Source organism: Cyrtonyx montezumae, unplaced genomic scaffold (genome assembly GCF_038088225.1).
Source record: "Cyrtonyx montezumae isolate F1298 unplaced genomic scaffold, pur_monq_1.0 scaffold_22, whole genome shotgun sequence".
Taxonomy (NCBI): Eukaryota; Metazoa; Chordata; class Aves; order Galliformes; family Odontophoridae; genus Cyrtonyx; species Cyrtonyx montezumae.
The window spans coordinates 2,442,910-2,459,476 of record NW_027071959.1 but is presented as its reverse complement, the minus strand read 5'-3'; the positions used below and the strand labels follow the sequence as shown (position 1 = coordinate 2,459,476).

The following is a 16,567-nucleotide window of genomic DNA, read 5'->3' as shown; positions in this document are numbered from 1 at the left end:
GTGTTCGCCCCTGCCTTGTGAGAATCTCAACTCCCTGGGGCCACTAAATTTGAACTTGTGAGGAAACACCTGTAAACACTTCAAGCCTCATTAAATGAGGACGTCCTTCATTTAAAAAAGAAACCTCTCCTTTTTCTGTTTTGTTTTTATCAAAATAAAACATTTCCTACCAAGGAAGAGCTGGCCCCTCCAAAGAGCTTTGCGGAGCTGAGGGAGGGCTGAGAGATTGCCATAGGAGTTCAGGCACGTTCTTAACATTAATCATAACAATACTGTATCTGAACTACTCATACCACTGCATGGATATGTCCTCTTTAATCCCTTGGCTTTCCCATAAGAAGAACAAGATAGGGTCTGGTCTTTGTTTTTGGCCATGAGTATGTGAAAAGGATTTCAGCCCTTCAAAGATGCCCAACGTGTCTTCTGAGCAGGCTCCTACTGTGAACCATTTTGCAGTGTAACACTGTCACGCGTTTCACGAAACAAAAACCAAAAAGCAAATAGAAAAAAAAACCCCAATGGACTGATGGAATGAAGATCACAGAATCGTAGAATAACCAAGGTTGGAAAAGACCTCCAAGACCAACCAGTCCAACCACCCACCTACCACCAATATAACCCCACTAAATCATGTCCCTTAGTACCACCTCTGAACATTTCATGCACAAGAGAGATTTGCCCAAGGAAGCCCATAACGAAACAACCTCCAATCCAAGCAGTGACACAAAGGAGACCACGCAGCTCCCCACTGCTGCCCTCGCCAATAGCCCCCACCTCCTCAGCATTGTTCTGCCACGCTTTGCATATCTGCATTCATTCTTACTACCAGCTGCACACTGTGATATCCTCTCTGCTGTCAAAGTGCTTAGTAATAGCAGTCAGGCTGCCAGCTAACACTGCGCAGACGGACAGGGGAGGGCCCAGCTCACAGCCCTGTGCTGCTGGATGAATGGGGGGACAATGCTGGAGCTGCCTTCAGTGCCATTCCATTTGCACCAGTGCTGGGAGAATACGTGGATTCTTGCATTTCTGGCACAGTAATCACTGCATTTGTCCCCAGAATTATAGGATTTCATAATTGAAAACAATAAGCCCATTCAGTGTGTAGAATTAAAGGGCTATTTTTCTAACAGTGCAAAACCTCTACCTGACAAATGATGTTCTTCAAATACCAGGGCTCCGTCAGGTACTCAGACTGACTTCAAGGCAGTATGGTAGAAGCTAAGGGCATTTGGTTTGAGTCAGTGTATGAGATGAGAACAGTGATCACAACCAGGAGCTGGACTCGACGATCCGTACGGCTCCCTTCCAACACGGGACAGTCTACGATCCCAAAACTGTGCTCTGCTGCAGTTTTCTTCTGGAAATATCTGACTTCTGCCACCACAAAACTGCTTGGAAGCAGCACGGTCAGTGAAGGCCTTCAGAAGTCCTCTGCCACGAATGAGCCCTCTATTTTTAAATGTGAAAACACACCCTGTGGAAAACACATCTGCAGGAGTGCTGCCTGAGGCCCATACATAGCACAGGGGCAGTGCACACGAAGGCAGATTACACGTGGCATGGTCTCATGCTGACACCCATACCCACACCTCATGTTTAATCATGCTGTTGTTGCACTTGGGAATGCCAAGGGTAACATGGACTTACTCATGATTCAAGTGTTTTTAAGGTCTTTGCATCTTTACTTAACGTGAAACCAGATAAAGCCTGGTGATAAATATCTAAAATGAGGAAGTTGCAAGAAAGGGCATAGATGTCCACAGATAAAACAACTGGCAGTATTTTAGTGGCTGACAATCGCCCATTTCCATTTATACCCACAGTTAATAAACTTTCGATGCTCATTCCCTTGCCTTCCAGTCCTGCCTGGAACAGTTCATCACCAAAGCAACAAGCTCAGTGTCTCAGAGCCAATGAGACCTCTGGTGGCATGAAGCATCTCTGCCCCAAGTCAGGGTAACATTTCTCTTGTTCCCGATGGCTACACACTGAGTTGCTTCCACAGACCAAAAGATTCAAAGGCAACACTGTCCTGCAAAGATCCTGGGAGTACAGATAATGGATCATAGAAACATCTTAGGTTTTGGTTGGGACTTCCAACCCCCTTCCATGGGCAGGGCTGCCCCCCACCAGCTCAGGCTGCCCCCCACCAGCTCAGGCTGCCCAGGGCCCCATCCCAGCCATCCTTGAGTGCTGCAGGGATGGGGATATTACTGGGGATGCCTCCGTACAGGGAAGTTGTGTTTGACAACCTGATCCCAAGCTTTACCTTGCAAAGTTATGAATTAGGCACTCCCTCCCCTTATCTCCTTATCATTGCTTCATTCCCAGGACAGGAGTTGAGCTCATAAATATTTTCTTCTAAAAGTGGATTAATGCTGTTGACAGAAATCCTTTTATACTTTTTTTTAAACATGTGTCAATATTAGAGCTTTAATCCTGCCATACAGTGTCAGAAGTATGAAGGCACAAGCAGCAGTCTGGTATTTCAGAAAGCTCTGCGGTCTGCAAGCACAAACATTTGTCTCTGAGGATACAATAACTAAATTAACAAGAGGATCTCTACCTCGTAGGTCTGAATGAGTTTAAAAGACAACCACACTTAGCTGAGGTTCTTTCCCAAACTTCCTCCCTAATCCAACAACATCTGCCTGAACCAGAGTAGGTATTTCAGACTGTGAATTCCGTATCTCACAGCTTTGTTCTGTTCTATGACATTGTATGTGAAAATACAGCAAGACAATCCAGGATCAAAGTCCGCAGAGCACGAGGCCAGGATTCATCCCAGTAAACTTATATAAGTCGTATTACCCAGCCTGGGAGCACCCTCAACTCTGGGAGCTCCTGCTGTTGGCCCAAGAACACTGGAAAACCCTCAAACCCACGTTAGAAACACAAAATGTGACTTCAGACAACCAACAACAACAACAAAAGTCAAAAAAAGAAAAATAAAAGAAAGTTTCCCATTTTCAGCAGAAACTCTGAGGGTTACCAGGACCGTGTGAGTCACAGCAGGAGGAGGTCACAAACAACCTGAGCAGGGCCAGAGAGACCTGGGGTGAATTCTGTGTTAAATCTCATCAAAACTCCCTGGGTAATGAGTTGGACTGGGTAATGAGGGTCCCTCCCAATTCTGTGAACATCACCTACTATTTATAATGCTATAAATAACAGTAACGCTGCTATAGTACAGTGAGCTCCAGTTAAAGCAGTTCTGTAATATCACATCTCCCACTTCACCCCCTGAAACAAGCTCTGATTCATAGCTCAGTTCTAATAAGGAACAAATGAGGCATCCTCCACACATGGTTGGCAGCAGCCATTAAGCCCTTGGGCAGTGTAAAGCACCGTCACCCTCACGACCTCCCACAGATGCTGAGGATCTGAACCTGGGACATTCCACATCCACTCTATGCTTTCTGCACGTATTTTTCACCTTCAGAAATCAGAGAACGGTTGGAGTTGGAAGGGACCTTCAAAGGTCATTTGGTGCTGCACCCTGCAGTGCTCAGGGACACCCACAGCTCCATCAGTGCTCAGAGCCCCGTCCAGCCTGACCTTGGCTGTGTGCAGGGACGGGGCACCCACCATCCCTCTGGGCACCCTGTGCCAGTGCCTCACCGCCCTTAGCACCAAACCTTCTTCCTTATAGCCAGTCTGAATCTCCTCTCTTTGCATTCGTAATCATTTCTCGTTGTCCTGTTGAGTGCCCCATACTGACATCAGACACAGAGGACAACCTCTGCACACAGGTACCAGGTGACCCTATTCCCCAGCATCCTCAAGAGTTCTGGGCTAGGAATTATATTAAAAATAAATTTAACAACTGAGCCAACACAACTTTGTTAACAGACTTCTCCAAGTTTGACTTGCAAGCTGCTGCCAGCCGGCACAGTGTGGCTGATGGAGCTCGCCTGTCCCTGCCTCTCCCTTCCTGCTCCTCACTCACATGTTCAGGTGTTTGTCTGCAGATGAGTAGCAGTCATGTTGAGCTTAAAAGTTTCTGGTGCTGAGTCAGGCAGTGGCAACAACAGCGGCCAACACTCTGAGCCAACACTCTGAGCACACGTGATGCGAGACAGCCATGGCCAAAGAGCAAGAGGACAACGAGCAGCAATGGTCCTAGGGGCACTGTGCAGCTGATGCACATGGAAATGGTCTCCTTGCAGCAAGAAAGGAGGGAAGGAGCTATTCACCTACAGGAGTAAATAACACCGGCCCTGGGACTTGCTGGCTTCCAGGGTTTGTGCACTAACACGAAGAAAAACACCCATCCCATCTATCTGTTGAGAAAGTACGCAGAGATCCACCCCCCAGAATAAACCCGAGAATGGGCAGAAATCTGAAGATCTCAAATGATTCAGCAAGTGAAAAGTACAGGCAAGAATCCCACCGCGTGTTACTCACATCGGCCGCGTGACACGAGCTCTGGGAGCTGGCAGTGCGAAGCAGAGAGGGAGCACGAGGTTTCTGCAGCTGTGAAGGCAGTGCAGCAGAAGGGCTCATCCCCTTGGAGTCCCAGCACTGTGGTCCTCCATAAAAGCCAACACCAGGCTGCAGGGAGGGCTTGGGTCCCTTTCTGAGTCTGCTGAAACGAAGCATTTCTTTACAGCAGTGTGTCGTTAACAACCTCTCTTTCCCCTCGCTGAAGCAAAACTGAAGCTCTGCAGATGAACAAGGAAGGTTTTGTGCAGTGTGAGAACAGTGATACTCCTTATGACCAATACTCGCCATTTGTAAAGCTGTTTTCACTCAAAATTTGCCTAACTGTTGACACCAATTTCAGATGAAACTCGCTTTCTGAGTGCCTCTCATTTGACTGGATGGCAAGTCCTAGAAAGGCATCATGCTTTGAGCTCACTCGGTGGAAGTAACACACAGACAGAACTACCGATGCCTCAAGAAGCCATATCCAGCCAAGCCATGGGCCCAAACTCAGCAGAGCAAACCAGGGACTTCACCACCTCTTTTATCACTGAGATGGCTTGCCACTGCTTTCAGACCGACAGCTTTGAGCAGGCGATTCTGCCACCTGCAGATCAGATCTTGAGCCAGAAATCATGCTGCCGAGCTGGTTCACAGCCCGAGCCCTGCCCCTGTTACCAAGGCAAAAACTTGAGCCCAAATTATGTCACAAGGAAAGTCAAACCACCAGTGCGTGGTCCTGTCTGGAAACCATTCACACTGAGAGCTCTCTCTGAGCACGTTCAGCCCCAGAGTTTCATCGAGAAGCAGGACTCAGCAGCTCCACAGCATCCTCACCCCGAAACCTGCGGTGTTCGGCTGCAGAGGAGTGGGCAGAGAGCTGCAGAGAACAACGGGACCCTGGCAAGGTGTGAATCTGCACAGGAGTTCCCATTGCTTCATTCAGTGCTTACTTTTCCGTGGCCTACTTGGAGCACCTGGGAAAGCCCCAGGCAAGGTGCAGTTGTGTGCTGCTCCCAGGACCACCTGCAGATCCCACCCCAGGTCACCACTGAGGAGACCGACCCTGTCCAGTTTAGGGGAACCATTAAGAATCCTAAGGAAAAATAATCAGAGAAGTTTGAAGGTGGGGGTTCGTACCCACGTGCCCCACAGATTGGTGTCTTTGGCTCAGTTCCAGACTGTGCTTTTGAACAGTTTTACCCCCATCTTATTCAGCCTTTGGCTATGCTGTTTCCCTCGGGAGCTCCTATCAGAGCTTAATTACACCTTAAATAATCGAGTTAATAATTCATTGGCAAAAATTCCCCCCTTCTCTGCTGGCTGCTGATTTTGTAGAAGGCCTTTCAAGCCGCCCTCCACTTGACTAACTGAAAGCAGCACTTATCAGCTTGCTCTGACCATCAAAGCATGGTTGGAGTTCTGTCACCTCCCCCCGGAGACACTGATGGACCTTGGGGCAGAGCCATAGAATGGTTTAGGCTGCAGGCATGAAACCCAGCTTAGACAACAAGACAGGTTACACCCTCCTTTGCCCCTCGTGCTTAAGAGAGGCTGCAAGGTCTACAAACTGATTTTATATCCACGTGAAGGAAAAAGAAACTAAACACCTCCCCAGCTCTGGTTCCTGGCCAGGCCACGCTGGGGGTCAGCTTGAAAAGTGACACCGAGAATCTGTGCCAGTTTGACGACTGATCAGAAAGAATGGGAAAACCAAAAGCAAACTCCAAACAGGTGAAACGCACACCCAAATCAGCACCTAGACTGAAAGGCAGAATTAAAAGCTTGGTCAAATGGAAGCACCACTGCCTGCAGTGAAGACGTGTACTGCCCAGAGCTCTGCTCTGAGAGGGAGACCATGAACATTGACCGTGGTTAGCAGGAACAGAAGAAACAGCATTCCTGGTTGGAACCAGAGGATTGGTGAGGTCCCTTCCAACGGGAGCCACCCTACAGTCACTGCCACGGGAGAATATCAGGGTCTATCCTGAAGTGAAATACTCTGGGCTTGGCTGCTGGAATTCTTTCTGCATCCCGTAGGACCTATATTTGGGTAAGAAAGGAGAAACCCTCTGCATCAGCCCATGATGACACGGCCCCTTTGTCACCGGGTGCCATCCGCTGGGCGAAGCTGCCACCTGCCGGCCCGCACCCACACCCTTCAGCCAACAATCATCAAAATGGAGATCTAAAAGCACAGCAGGTGTCTAAAAACATCAGCGCAAGCCATGGGAGCCACGCACTGACAGTACCCAATCGTGCACTGAAGGAGGGATGCTCGTACCAGAAGCTGTCACTTAAAACTCAGCACCGACTGCTGCCATCCATCCACACCACCTAATTCTGAGTGCAGAATTACGGGATATTTTCTCCCATTCCAGAAGCACAGAACACAATTCATCAGTACCTTCTGTTCCCTGGAAATGCAGGGGCTTTCCTTCAGCTGGCTCAGCTGCACAAATGGCCTTCTCTTCCCTTCGAGTGAGCACAGTTCTCACCTTTTATTGTACAAAACGCAGGTGCAGAAGGCAGCTCTTGCTGCACTCCACAGTTCTTGTGAAATACCAACGGCAGCACTTGAGTTTCCAGTTGACCCTCTCCTTCGTTTCCCATTCGCTTACCACTCACCAGTTTTGCACTCACTGCTTTTACAGTTTCTGTCCCACACCATTCCACTTCCACGTGCTCTGAGCCAGGCACACATCAGCGCTCAGCACTGGCCACGAGAGCAACTCAGCCCTCAAGAAGCACTCCACTTAGAGGAGAGAAGCAGCAGCTGTGGGATTCTGTCTCCCCATGCTCTGCCATGGAATCATCACAGAATCACAAGGTTGGAAAGAGCTACAAGATGATCCAGTCCAACCGTCCACACATTCCCATTGCTACCACAAGCTGCTCACAGTTCCTCATCCAGACACCTCTTGAACACTGCCAGGGACGGCGACTCCTCCACCTCCCTGGGCAGGCCATCCCAGCGCCCAAACACTCGTTGAGTGAAGAGATATGGCAAGGTAAGACTTCATGGCAAGAATACACGAGAGGCAAAGCACGCCCTCACAAGTGGAAGCAACACCTGCATTCAGTAAATCTCCTGTTTTACTTTTCTTTCAGACTCTGCGCATTTGGGTCGGATAATACATGGCCTCAACCTGCACGCAGATATTCTTTACTCCTCTTTGGACTGTGGAGAGATCTGTCCACTTCTGCACCTAAAACCAAACCTTATGCCAAACATGAAGAGCCCATTGTGGTTCTGTTGTTGCTGGGTCTTTTTTTTTTCCAGACTAAGCCAGGCCAGGTGATTTCCCAAGAAAGAATTTTAAGTCGCTTTTATGTTTACAGAAGGGTCGAATTTTCATACCGCGCGGTTTGGATTACACATTAAACTGTTATAATCATTTATTCCCTCACAATCTCAGCGCCAGGAGCACAAAGCCTGGGGACGTCGGAGTTTAAGTGCATTGCCCAGCAGTGTGCCAAGCACCGTGGCCAGGTGAATAAATTCAGAGCTTTCAGGAAGGGGCCGCCAATGGAGGACCTGGAAGCTATGGGGAACACTGGGCCGTAGATCACACTTTGTATGCCTCTCTTCATCCCTGCTCCGGGCCAAAACCTTGAGCAGCTATAGAGGCAAACACTTGGCTCTCCTTCCAGCACCCCATTTTCCTGTTTGCCCCAAATCCCCCGCCAAGGAAAAGCACAAAAGTTCGCTGGAATCAGTCGGAAATGTGAACTTTGGATACTCAATCGGGAATGGATTTTCTCAGCCTTTTGAAGTCGTAACCCCAGCACAGGGCACGAACCTGCATTGTGCCGGAGGAGCTTAAGGTTCCCCAGCGCTTGCCTAATGTTTTCTGATGTATCTGATAGCATCAGAGAAAAACGAAACAAATCAGACCATACCGTTCCAATTATGAGTCGCTACGGTGAGGCAAACCTGGACTTTCCCAGCTAAACAGCTCAATATTGTGAAAATATTCTGACTCAATCATTCTAATTTGTTCCTTCTGACATCTGAAAGACACATCTGAAACAAGAGAGCAAACGCTCATAAAATCAACCGAGAGGTTCAATATTTTTATGGAGGGAAAAGCATCGCTTTCAGTTTCACTTGCAAGCTCTGCCGAGGCTCAGTTAGTCAGAACTAAAAGCACTGTCTGAACAAATGGGGCACTTGAGCCCTGCAAGGGGGGCTGCAAAGCTCAGGGCACACCAGTGAATCCCGCCCCATCCTTAAGTCACTGGATACTCAGAGATTAAATGAACTTTTTGATTGCGTGTATCAAAAACCACCGCCACCACGTCACAGCCCACCAGAGGAAGGCAGGATTGGGGGATGGGGACCTTACTCCTCCCTCACTGGGGCAGGAGATCCTCTGCACCGTTTGCTGCCTCATTCCTCCAACGTGAAGCTTCTCTCGGGCATCAGCTGTTCAGTGAGTGGAGACTTTTGTTGTTTCCTGCACGTTCTGCTGGGGAATAGAGAGCTCAGTATTACCAGTGCTGGCCCCAGGGTCGCATGAATTCATCTATTCTAGAGCTTTTGCAACAGCACACATCACCTCAGCAGATGAGAACCTCGCCAGTTAATTAACAGAAATTAAGGCGTGCTGTGTGCCCTGTGCTTTCCAGGAAAAGCCGCCCACTGGGAGACTTCTGCTTCTGGAATTCCCAAAGCACAAATCACTGCGGCAAAGCATGCAGAGTGCTCCAGGTATCTGTGGGCACCGAAAGCCAACGCAAACCCAACTGCTGACAGCAGAAAATAAAAAGGGGGATGGAGAGGAGGTCAGGAAGGGCTGAGCTCACAGCAGCGTGCAGCACAGTGCCTCCTTCTTCATCTGGCCATACTCGTGGAGAGCGCTTGGTGTTCAAGCCCCGATGTCTTCAAGGCTTGGTGAAGATGGGTCCCTGTGCCATGGTCCAATGCTTCTGGGACAGCTCCTCTTGCATTCCTCCCGCACAGAAGGCAATTGGCAGCTGGGATGGCCACACTGGAAGGCTGTGAGGCAGGACTCAGCATGTTTCATGGGGAGCATCACATTTTTCTGACCTCCTCTGCTGGGTTTCTCTCAGAGGACTGAGGTATAAGCTCACCCATTACCCTAAAGCACGGGGAGGTGTAAACAGCATCCCGAGGAATGCAAAGGTTCAGAAGTCAGTCTGAAGGTTACAGCCTTGACGTCTGAAGGAGCAGCGGGTTTTGGAATGAAGCAGTTTGATGGTATCATATATACTTTGTTTTCAAACTTGTAAACCAAGAGCCGAAGTTATCCTATTGAGCAACACACGCGGAATCGTCCATTCCTTTGTTAAGGGCTTCTCTCCCTGGGAAGAACAAACACAGCAGCCAATGTGAGTTACAGCCCTGCGGAATCGTGGCTCCCAGTGCTCCTGATTGTATCAGCTGCCATTCAGCTGGCTGTAAAAACAAAACAAAACCAAACCTCTCTGCAGTATGTGGTGAAAGCTACAGAGTGCAATGGGGTGTTGGATGGAGCCCCGTTACTCCCGTGCCTCACTGACACAAACAGCTTAAGTGTTAGCAGAAGAGCATCTATCTTTTGCAGATTGCCTGCTAGCACTCTGTTTGCAACCTCAACAGAGAGGGCACGAGCCCCATGAATGTGAGTCCTGTACCTCCCAGTGGTCATTGCCCCCTAGGACTCAGGTTATACCGCTTTCAAGGGAGGAAGGTTTGTTCTGCCCGCCAGCTCCACACAAAATCAGGAACAGGAGTGCTGCTTCCACGCTGCTCTTCAAAACTCAGTCCTGCAATGAGATGAGACAGCTGTTGTTGGCCTTACCTTGGGTAGCTCCTGTGGCAGAGCAGCGTTACCAGGGGAAAACCGTTTCCCACTGAGCACACAGGAGCCAAATCCAAAGAGCACTGCTCATCTGCCCCCCTCAGATAATCTCTGTATGGAAACACGAAGGTTTGCTGCTAATAATTCAGATCTCAACAAGCCCCACGGGAACATGAGCCTTGATTGACTGGGTGCTCAATGTACCCATTGAACAAATGGACTTCTGCACCAGATAATTTACAGCCTAACCCAAGAAACAAGTGGCGAAAAGGCACAGCTCTCATGTCCATTTTACAGGCAGGGGGTCAGGCAAATTAAGACGTGCATCCACAAAATTTAAATCCATCAAAGTCACCAGGATCTGGCTGTGCCTTGGTGCAAACCATCCCACGGGCAGGGATCCGAGGCATAGAGCTCCTAGCACTGCTCATTCCCCATCACAAACACTGCATCCTTGGTACATCCAATGGCAAGAGAGGGAAAAGGGCAGCTGAGCTGGAAAAGGATGTGGAAAATCAATGGCAGCACTCACAGGGCTGCTGTTCCCTGCGGAGCTGCACGTCCTCTCCTGCTCTGTGCAGGTGCAAGGTTTGCCCCAGAGCTTCGGTTCCTCATTCGGCTCTGACTTTTTGTTCTGGAATTATTGGAATGATAACAAAGGCACTGCATATTTAATCTGCCAAGTGGCATTAATTTCACCTGGTAAATATTTAATTCTTTTTTCTTTTCTTTCTGGTACTTCCATTAGCCTCTTGACCCTGGATAAAGAGGCCCAAACTCCCAGCAACACCTGCATCTTCACGTTTCCCCATTTCCCTACACAAACTCACCCCAGGGAGCTACACATCCCAAGGAGCTGCACCATCTTTTCCCCTTTGTTCCCTGGCACAAGGCACATTTTTGGGCAACACACGTCGTAATGATGCAGCACTCGTGGTGCACAGTGGCTCAGTGGCAGTGCCTTCCCATCTCGGCGTGGTCTGATGGGAGAGGCACCATTTGTGAAAATTAACTCAGTCAGAGACAGCAGTGCTTTCCTGGGAACGTAGTACTTGGGATAGAAAAAGAAACCAACCCAAACAATCCCTGTGTTGAACAGGTTCGATCAGAGAGGCCTAAACTCTGAGTCAGGCACAGCACTCTCTCCTTGAGTTGTGACTCAAGCAAACGGCCCCAACCAGAGCGAGAACCCCAATCAATTATCACCTACCCCTAATAAAGATATTTCTGTAAACTAGACCTACACATGCGTAGCACTCTTCCTGTTTGCCCTCCTCGACAGGTTTTCCCTTTCTCTTTCCCATTTCTTGTGCTGTTTCTCCAGCAGTTTAGTTAAGCCGAGGTCTGCACGCACACAGCTTGTGGTCCATCGTGCTACAAAGGGACTGAACGCAGCTGGATGCACCTCGTAGGTCTGTTGATTAATAAGGAGCACTTCCTTATTTTTAGATAAATACCAGATGTCACAATTATTAAAGTAAAGCCAAGAGTAAATACTACACACAACCCTGAGCAAATAAAGCAGTGCAATAATCTCCATGCTGTTTCACAGACCTGTTTTTCAGGGTTCTGTTCTTATTCACTGTGTCATTGTCCAGAGATTAGTATAGCAATGTCTGGGTCAGATTTCACCACGAGGTGTTGACTTTGGGCATCTCGAGCTCGGTTCTGCAGAATGGTTTCAGATGTGTCCACACCAGGGTGGTGTTACCTCCCCCCAGTGCTGAACAGACTGGGCAAAGTCCATTGGGAACGCAATGGGACCTCGGTGTATGGGAAAGGGACTGGGAAACCTGACCCATTTTTACCACCTATTGTTGTCTGCAACTCGCACCGGTTTTGTTCAGAAGGGAAAAATGGACTTCGGGCCTTTATTTACTTATCTCCACTTAGGCATTCCTCTTAATTATTAACTTTAAATAAGTTGATTGTTATGGAGCTAATTTGCAGTTAATGGGAGAACACTTGCTATTTGGGCCATCTCAGTTCTGGTTTGGTTCAGCTGCTCCGTTGCAGAATGACAAATGGGCAAAGTGTTAAGGAACATGGTTAATTGGGTATTTTGGGGTGGGTTTCGTCACCCATGCATGCCATGTGTTAAATATATATTGAGAGGACAAGGGGAAATGGTTCCCAACTAGAACAGGGAGGGGTTAGATTGGATGTAAGGAAGCTCTTTATGCTAAGGGCTGCCCACCTTGATGTGAAAGCCGAGGAGGCTTCATGGAAGAATACCCAATTGCCACAAAGAAAGAAGCTTGAGGGCCCCAATACAAACAGCCCTCATTTATGCTTAACACCTGACTTAAGTGCTTTGCTGAATTCCTGCCAGAAAAGGCAGACCAGGATACTACAAGACAAAACACAACAAGGTGCAGCCATGTCTCCCAGAGTGACACCCTCCTCTGGGTCACCAACAAGCCCGACATGGAAAATAAGTCCTAAGCAAGAAAACAATTAACCAACCGGATTACTATTAAGCATTTTAAAAGCCTGATAGGACAAGAAGAAAGGGATTTGCAAACAGAAAAATGAATGAATGAAAATGACCTGAAAAGTTTGTACCTGGGAGCTCAGTTTCACACACAGGAACTCAGCTCTCAATGCACTCAAGCAAACACTTCAAGGAGCAACATATGGTCGTGGCTGTCAGGGGCAGGACTTAGAGAACGGGAGAGACAGGGTTAGGAAAGAGCTGGAGAAGCTGAGCCTTGTGCCTGGCTGCCTGCCATGCTGTATTTTAACAGCTAAGCAAGTACATGATCCTTCAAAAGAAGGCCGTAAATAGAGAAGGTGGCTCAAGTAGCCGGTGTCAAAAAGATTGTGTGCTTGGGGCTCCAGCCCACGGGCACAGAGCGTTAACTCTGACTGCACGCCATACACACAACGAGCTGAAGTCAAGGTCTGCAGGGGCAACGTGATGCAGTGCTGCCCGTGCCACATTCATAGAATCGTGGGATCGTTTGAGTTGGAAGGGATCCTTAAAGGTCACCTGGCACAGCTCCCCTGCCAGTGTGAAATGAACCGGGGGAACGGGTAAGCCCTCAGACGGCCGCTTGGTTTCAGCAGGAGATCTGGAAACCCTGTTACAGACTCCCCCGTGTGCCCTGAGAGGAACGCTGCTGCTAGTTGCCCATCTCTTGGCTGCCCGGTTGGCTTCGTTGCTTGATCTATTTTCCTCTCGTTTGCCAGGGAGGGCTTCCTCCGGTCTAATTCACAGCACCATCTCGTGGCACGAGTTGGGATGTCACGAACAGGATTTCCTATTTCTCACCGTTACTCCTCCACCATCGCTTGGGTCTGAAGCTGAGCGGGTTTCTCAGCGGTTGTGCTGAAGGTGTATGCAACGACACCAAAAAGAGGCGTCCAAGAGCTCAGTTCTCAGCAGAAGGAAAACGAAAGAGCGCACTGCTCTGACTCAGTGCCCCACAGCTGCCAGTGCGGTCCTAAGGTGGAAAAACCACAGTGAATCTGACCAGAGCTACAGACCTGAGCCCCAAACTGCTGGGAAAGAAACAGGTGAACCCACCCTAAGATGCAGATTGGCCTGAGCAGAGCATGGCAAGTTGTCCCTATGCAGACATACAACCCGTGGGTATCACTGCCCCATCTGTTCACGCCTGCAAACATGGGTCAGTTTTTGAGAGCTCCCGTCAGCCCACCACAGCCACCTGTGAGCTGCACCACTGCTCTCCAGAGCCTGCTTTAATTGCCAGCTACAACTAACGAGCTTCAGAGCTCCTGAAATTTCACCTTAGCAAAGAAAGCAGGAAAGAACAAACAGAGGAAAGATCCAGCTCCGCACCCGCACCCTACGGCACCCACCTGAGAGGCAGCAGTCACCCAGAGGACGGCGGTGGTGGATGAGGTTGCTGGCATCCAGGTGGAAGAACTTGGAGGTGTTGTGGTTGCTATGCACTCATCCGGCTCCACGCAGGTGATACTGGTGGGCACCAGCACTGAGAGCATCAGGAGGAGCCCAGGGCGACCCGCTCCCTGGCAGTGGGCATCTTGTCCTTGTGCAACACACGCTGCCCATCAATAGAGGAGACCGAATCCCCCCCAGCTGCGTCCCAGCACCACGGTGTGTCAGAGCCAGGGGGTCATCCCTGCACCAGGGTTTCACTCGGTGGGCCACAGCCACGCAGCAGGCAGGAAAGGGCAGCCCCTGGCAGCAAGTGGAGTGGGGACACGGGGGCACTCCTGAGCCCATCCCTGTCACCCCAGCACGCAGCATGCAGCCAGGCCATTCCTTACCTGGAGCATCACCCCTGCGTCCTGTCTGCCCTATGGGGCAGCTGTGCGCAGAAACTTGGCCCCAAGCAGGACCAGCCCTGAGCAGCTGTGGCACACAGCACCCAGAGCGCTCAGGAAGAGGAAGACATCCCCACAGCCGCGCTTCCCTGCTTCCACACACAGTGGGGCTGAAAGCGACGCTACAACCGCCCACAAAACCACGACCGGAGCCCCAGTGGGCAGCCAGGGAGGTTTATTTGCAGCAGAACAAAGCTGAGGTGCGGGAAGCTTTCCCCGTGGCAGCCCTGGAGCGGGGAGCGGCTGCACGCTGCCGCCTCCTCTAAACCTTCGGAGTCCTTCCAAGCGCACGCTGCCCGAGTTTAGGTCAGGACGTGGGTCTGACGGCCTCAGTCGCTGCCGCCCACATCGGGGTTGCGCAGCCGGCCCAGCATCTCGCTCAGCATCTGGTTGCACAGCGCCGAGTACGGGTTGAGCAGCACCAGCTGCTGCCGCGCGAAGCCGCTGCCGAGCCGCGCCGCACGCTGGAAGTCGCGGCGAGCGTCGTCCTCGCGGTTCTGCAGCCGACGGATCAGCCCTCGCTGCACCAGGCTCTGGCGCGCAGCGCGGCCGCAGCCCCGGCTCAGGAGCACGGCGGTGTCCAGGTCCCGCAGGGCACCTGGGTGGGATGAGAGGCAGCGCGGGGCCACGCGGCGGGCTCGGCTCACCCAGGGCCGCGCTCCTTACCTTCCACGTCGCCCCTGAGGCGCAGCGCCTGGGCACGGTTGTTGTAGGCCGAGGCGCGCTCGGGCAGCAGGCGGATGGCCTCAGTGAAGCGCCGCACGGCCGCGCTCACGTCTCCGGATTCGGCGGCCGAAACTCCCTGCAGCTCCAGGTCCCGCGCCCGCTCCAGCAGCTCCGGCGCGAAGGCCTCGGCCTCTGCACCACCAACGCCCGCAGCGTGGAGCAGCCCCGGCTCCGACCCCCCCCGCCCCCAGGGAAGCGGAGGAAGCGCACCTTCCTGCCCGACATCCTCGCCCTCGTCCTCGTCCAACCCGGGGACGCCCCCGAAGGGAGCGCCGGGGTTGAAGATGGTCCGCAGCACCGCTCTGTCGTTGGCGGAGGCCATGGCACAGCCCCGGGGCAGAGGGCACCCCGCGGGCGGACCGCGGCCGCGTCCCCTCCTACCGCCCCCTCCAATCAGCACATCCCCCCCGCAGCTCCGCAGCCCGGAATGAAGCAGGAGCAGCGCCGTGCAGCAATAAACTTGACATGTTTATTAATTAAACTATCACTTAAATAAAAAAAAGTGCATAGAAAATAAACATGTTTAAAAACTCCTTTCTTTTTTTTTCTTTTTTTTGATTTTTTTCTTATTTTTGTGTTTTTTTCCTTTTTTTTTTTTTTTTTTTTTTTTACAACTATGTACACTTTGTATTTTTATTTTTTTTACATTCAGTCTTTTGCAGAGCTTTCAGCATTTTTTTTTAATTTTTAATTATTATTATTACTTTTTTTTTTTCTTTTTTTTTCTTTTTAGCTATTAAAGTATTTCCTTCTTCCCTGCGCCAGGGAGTTAACACTGATGGACTTTAGACAACGTTTCCTCTGGAAAGAAAGGGAAAGGGAAAACCCGGAAGAGCACGAGGAAAAACCCAAATGAAATAAAGTAAAAAATCAAGGTTTGTTACGCGTGATCCGTCGCCAAGAGATGCGTTTCTAGAACAGAACTTTGCAGAATTTTTTTTTCTTTTTTTCCTTTTTTTTTCCTTTTTTTTGTGTGTTTTTTTTTTTTTTTAAACAATTACTCACCTCTACCTGTATTTACTAAAGACTGTTAAAGTCTGATTAAAGAAACACCACAAGTATAGATCTCGGTTGATAGACAAAGCTACTGTACCTTGTTAAAAAGATACCAGGAAAGCACAGAGCACATGGGTTTGCTTTTTTTTATCCCTATATGCAGGTGGTACCCCAACATTCATCACCAAAAAGAAAGGAAGAGGAGGAGATAAACCAAGTTGTACGAGTACTGACTGGTAACAATACGGGCCAGGAAAGGCCCGGGCTGCCTGCTCATCTCCCTGTGCTCACACCTG

At 50.1% G+C, this 16,567-nt stretch overlaps 1 protein-coding gene and 1 long non-coding RNA gene across 3 annotated transcripts; both read right to left on the bottom strand.

Moving 5' to 3' along the window:
* Positions 1-9,310: 9,310 nt before the first annotated feature.
* LOC136049826 (uncharacterized) lies at positions 9,311-12,305 on the bottom strand. Its single transcript, XR_010622336.1, has 3 exons — positions 11,480-12,305; positions 10,069-10,200; positions 9,311-9,756 (listed from the first exon to the last, which is right to left on the bottom strand). It is a non-coding gene; the product is annotated as an uncharacterized LOC136049826 (long non-coding RNA).
* A 2,509-nt stretch (positions 12,306-14,814) lies between these two features.
* On the bottom strand, positions 14,815-15,641 carry TTC36 (tetratricopeptide repeat domain 36). 2 transcript variants are annotated; one of them, XM_065738326.1, is made up of 3 exons: positions 15,486-15,639; positions 15,216-15,407; positions 14,824-15,147 (listed from the first exon to the last, which is right to left on the bottom strand). In XM_065738326.1, exons 1-3 carry the CDS (start codon positions 15,595-15,597, stop codon positions 14,879-14,881), a joined length of 573 nt encoding a protein of 190 aa, XP_065594398.1. In that variant the 5' UTR covers positions 15,598-15,639; the 3' UTR covers positions 14,824-14,878. The 2 variants fall into 2 exon arrangements, with proteins under 2 accessions (XP_065594396.1, XP_065594398.1); XM_065738324.1 differs by having other exon boundaries at positions 14,815-15,147; positions 15,216-15,641.
* Positions 15,642-16,567: the final 926 nt, after the last annotated feature.

Excerpts from the sequence above, each read along its gene's own strand:
- TTC36 (XM_065738324.1), bottom strand. The coding sequence starts at position 15,597 with ATGGCCTCCGCCAACGACAGAGCGGTGCTGCGGACCATCTTCAACCCC. Across the intron at positions 15,148-15,215 it reads CCTCAGGGGCGACGTGGAAG|GTGCCCTGCGGGACCTGGAC; the intron begins GTAAGGAGCGCG and ends CATCCCACCCAG.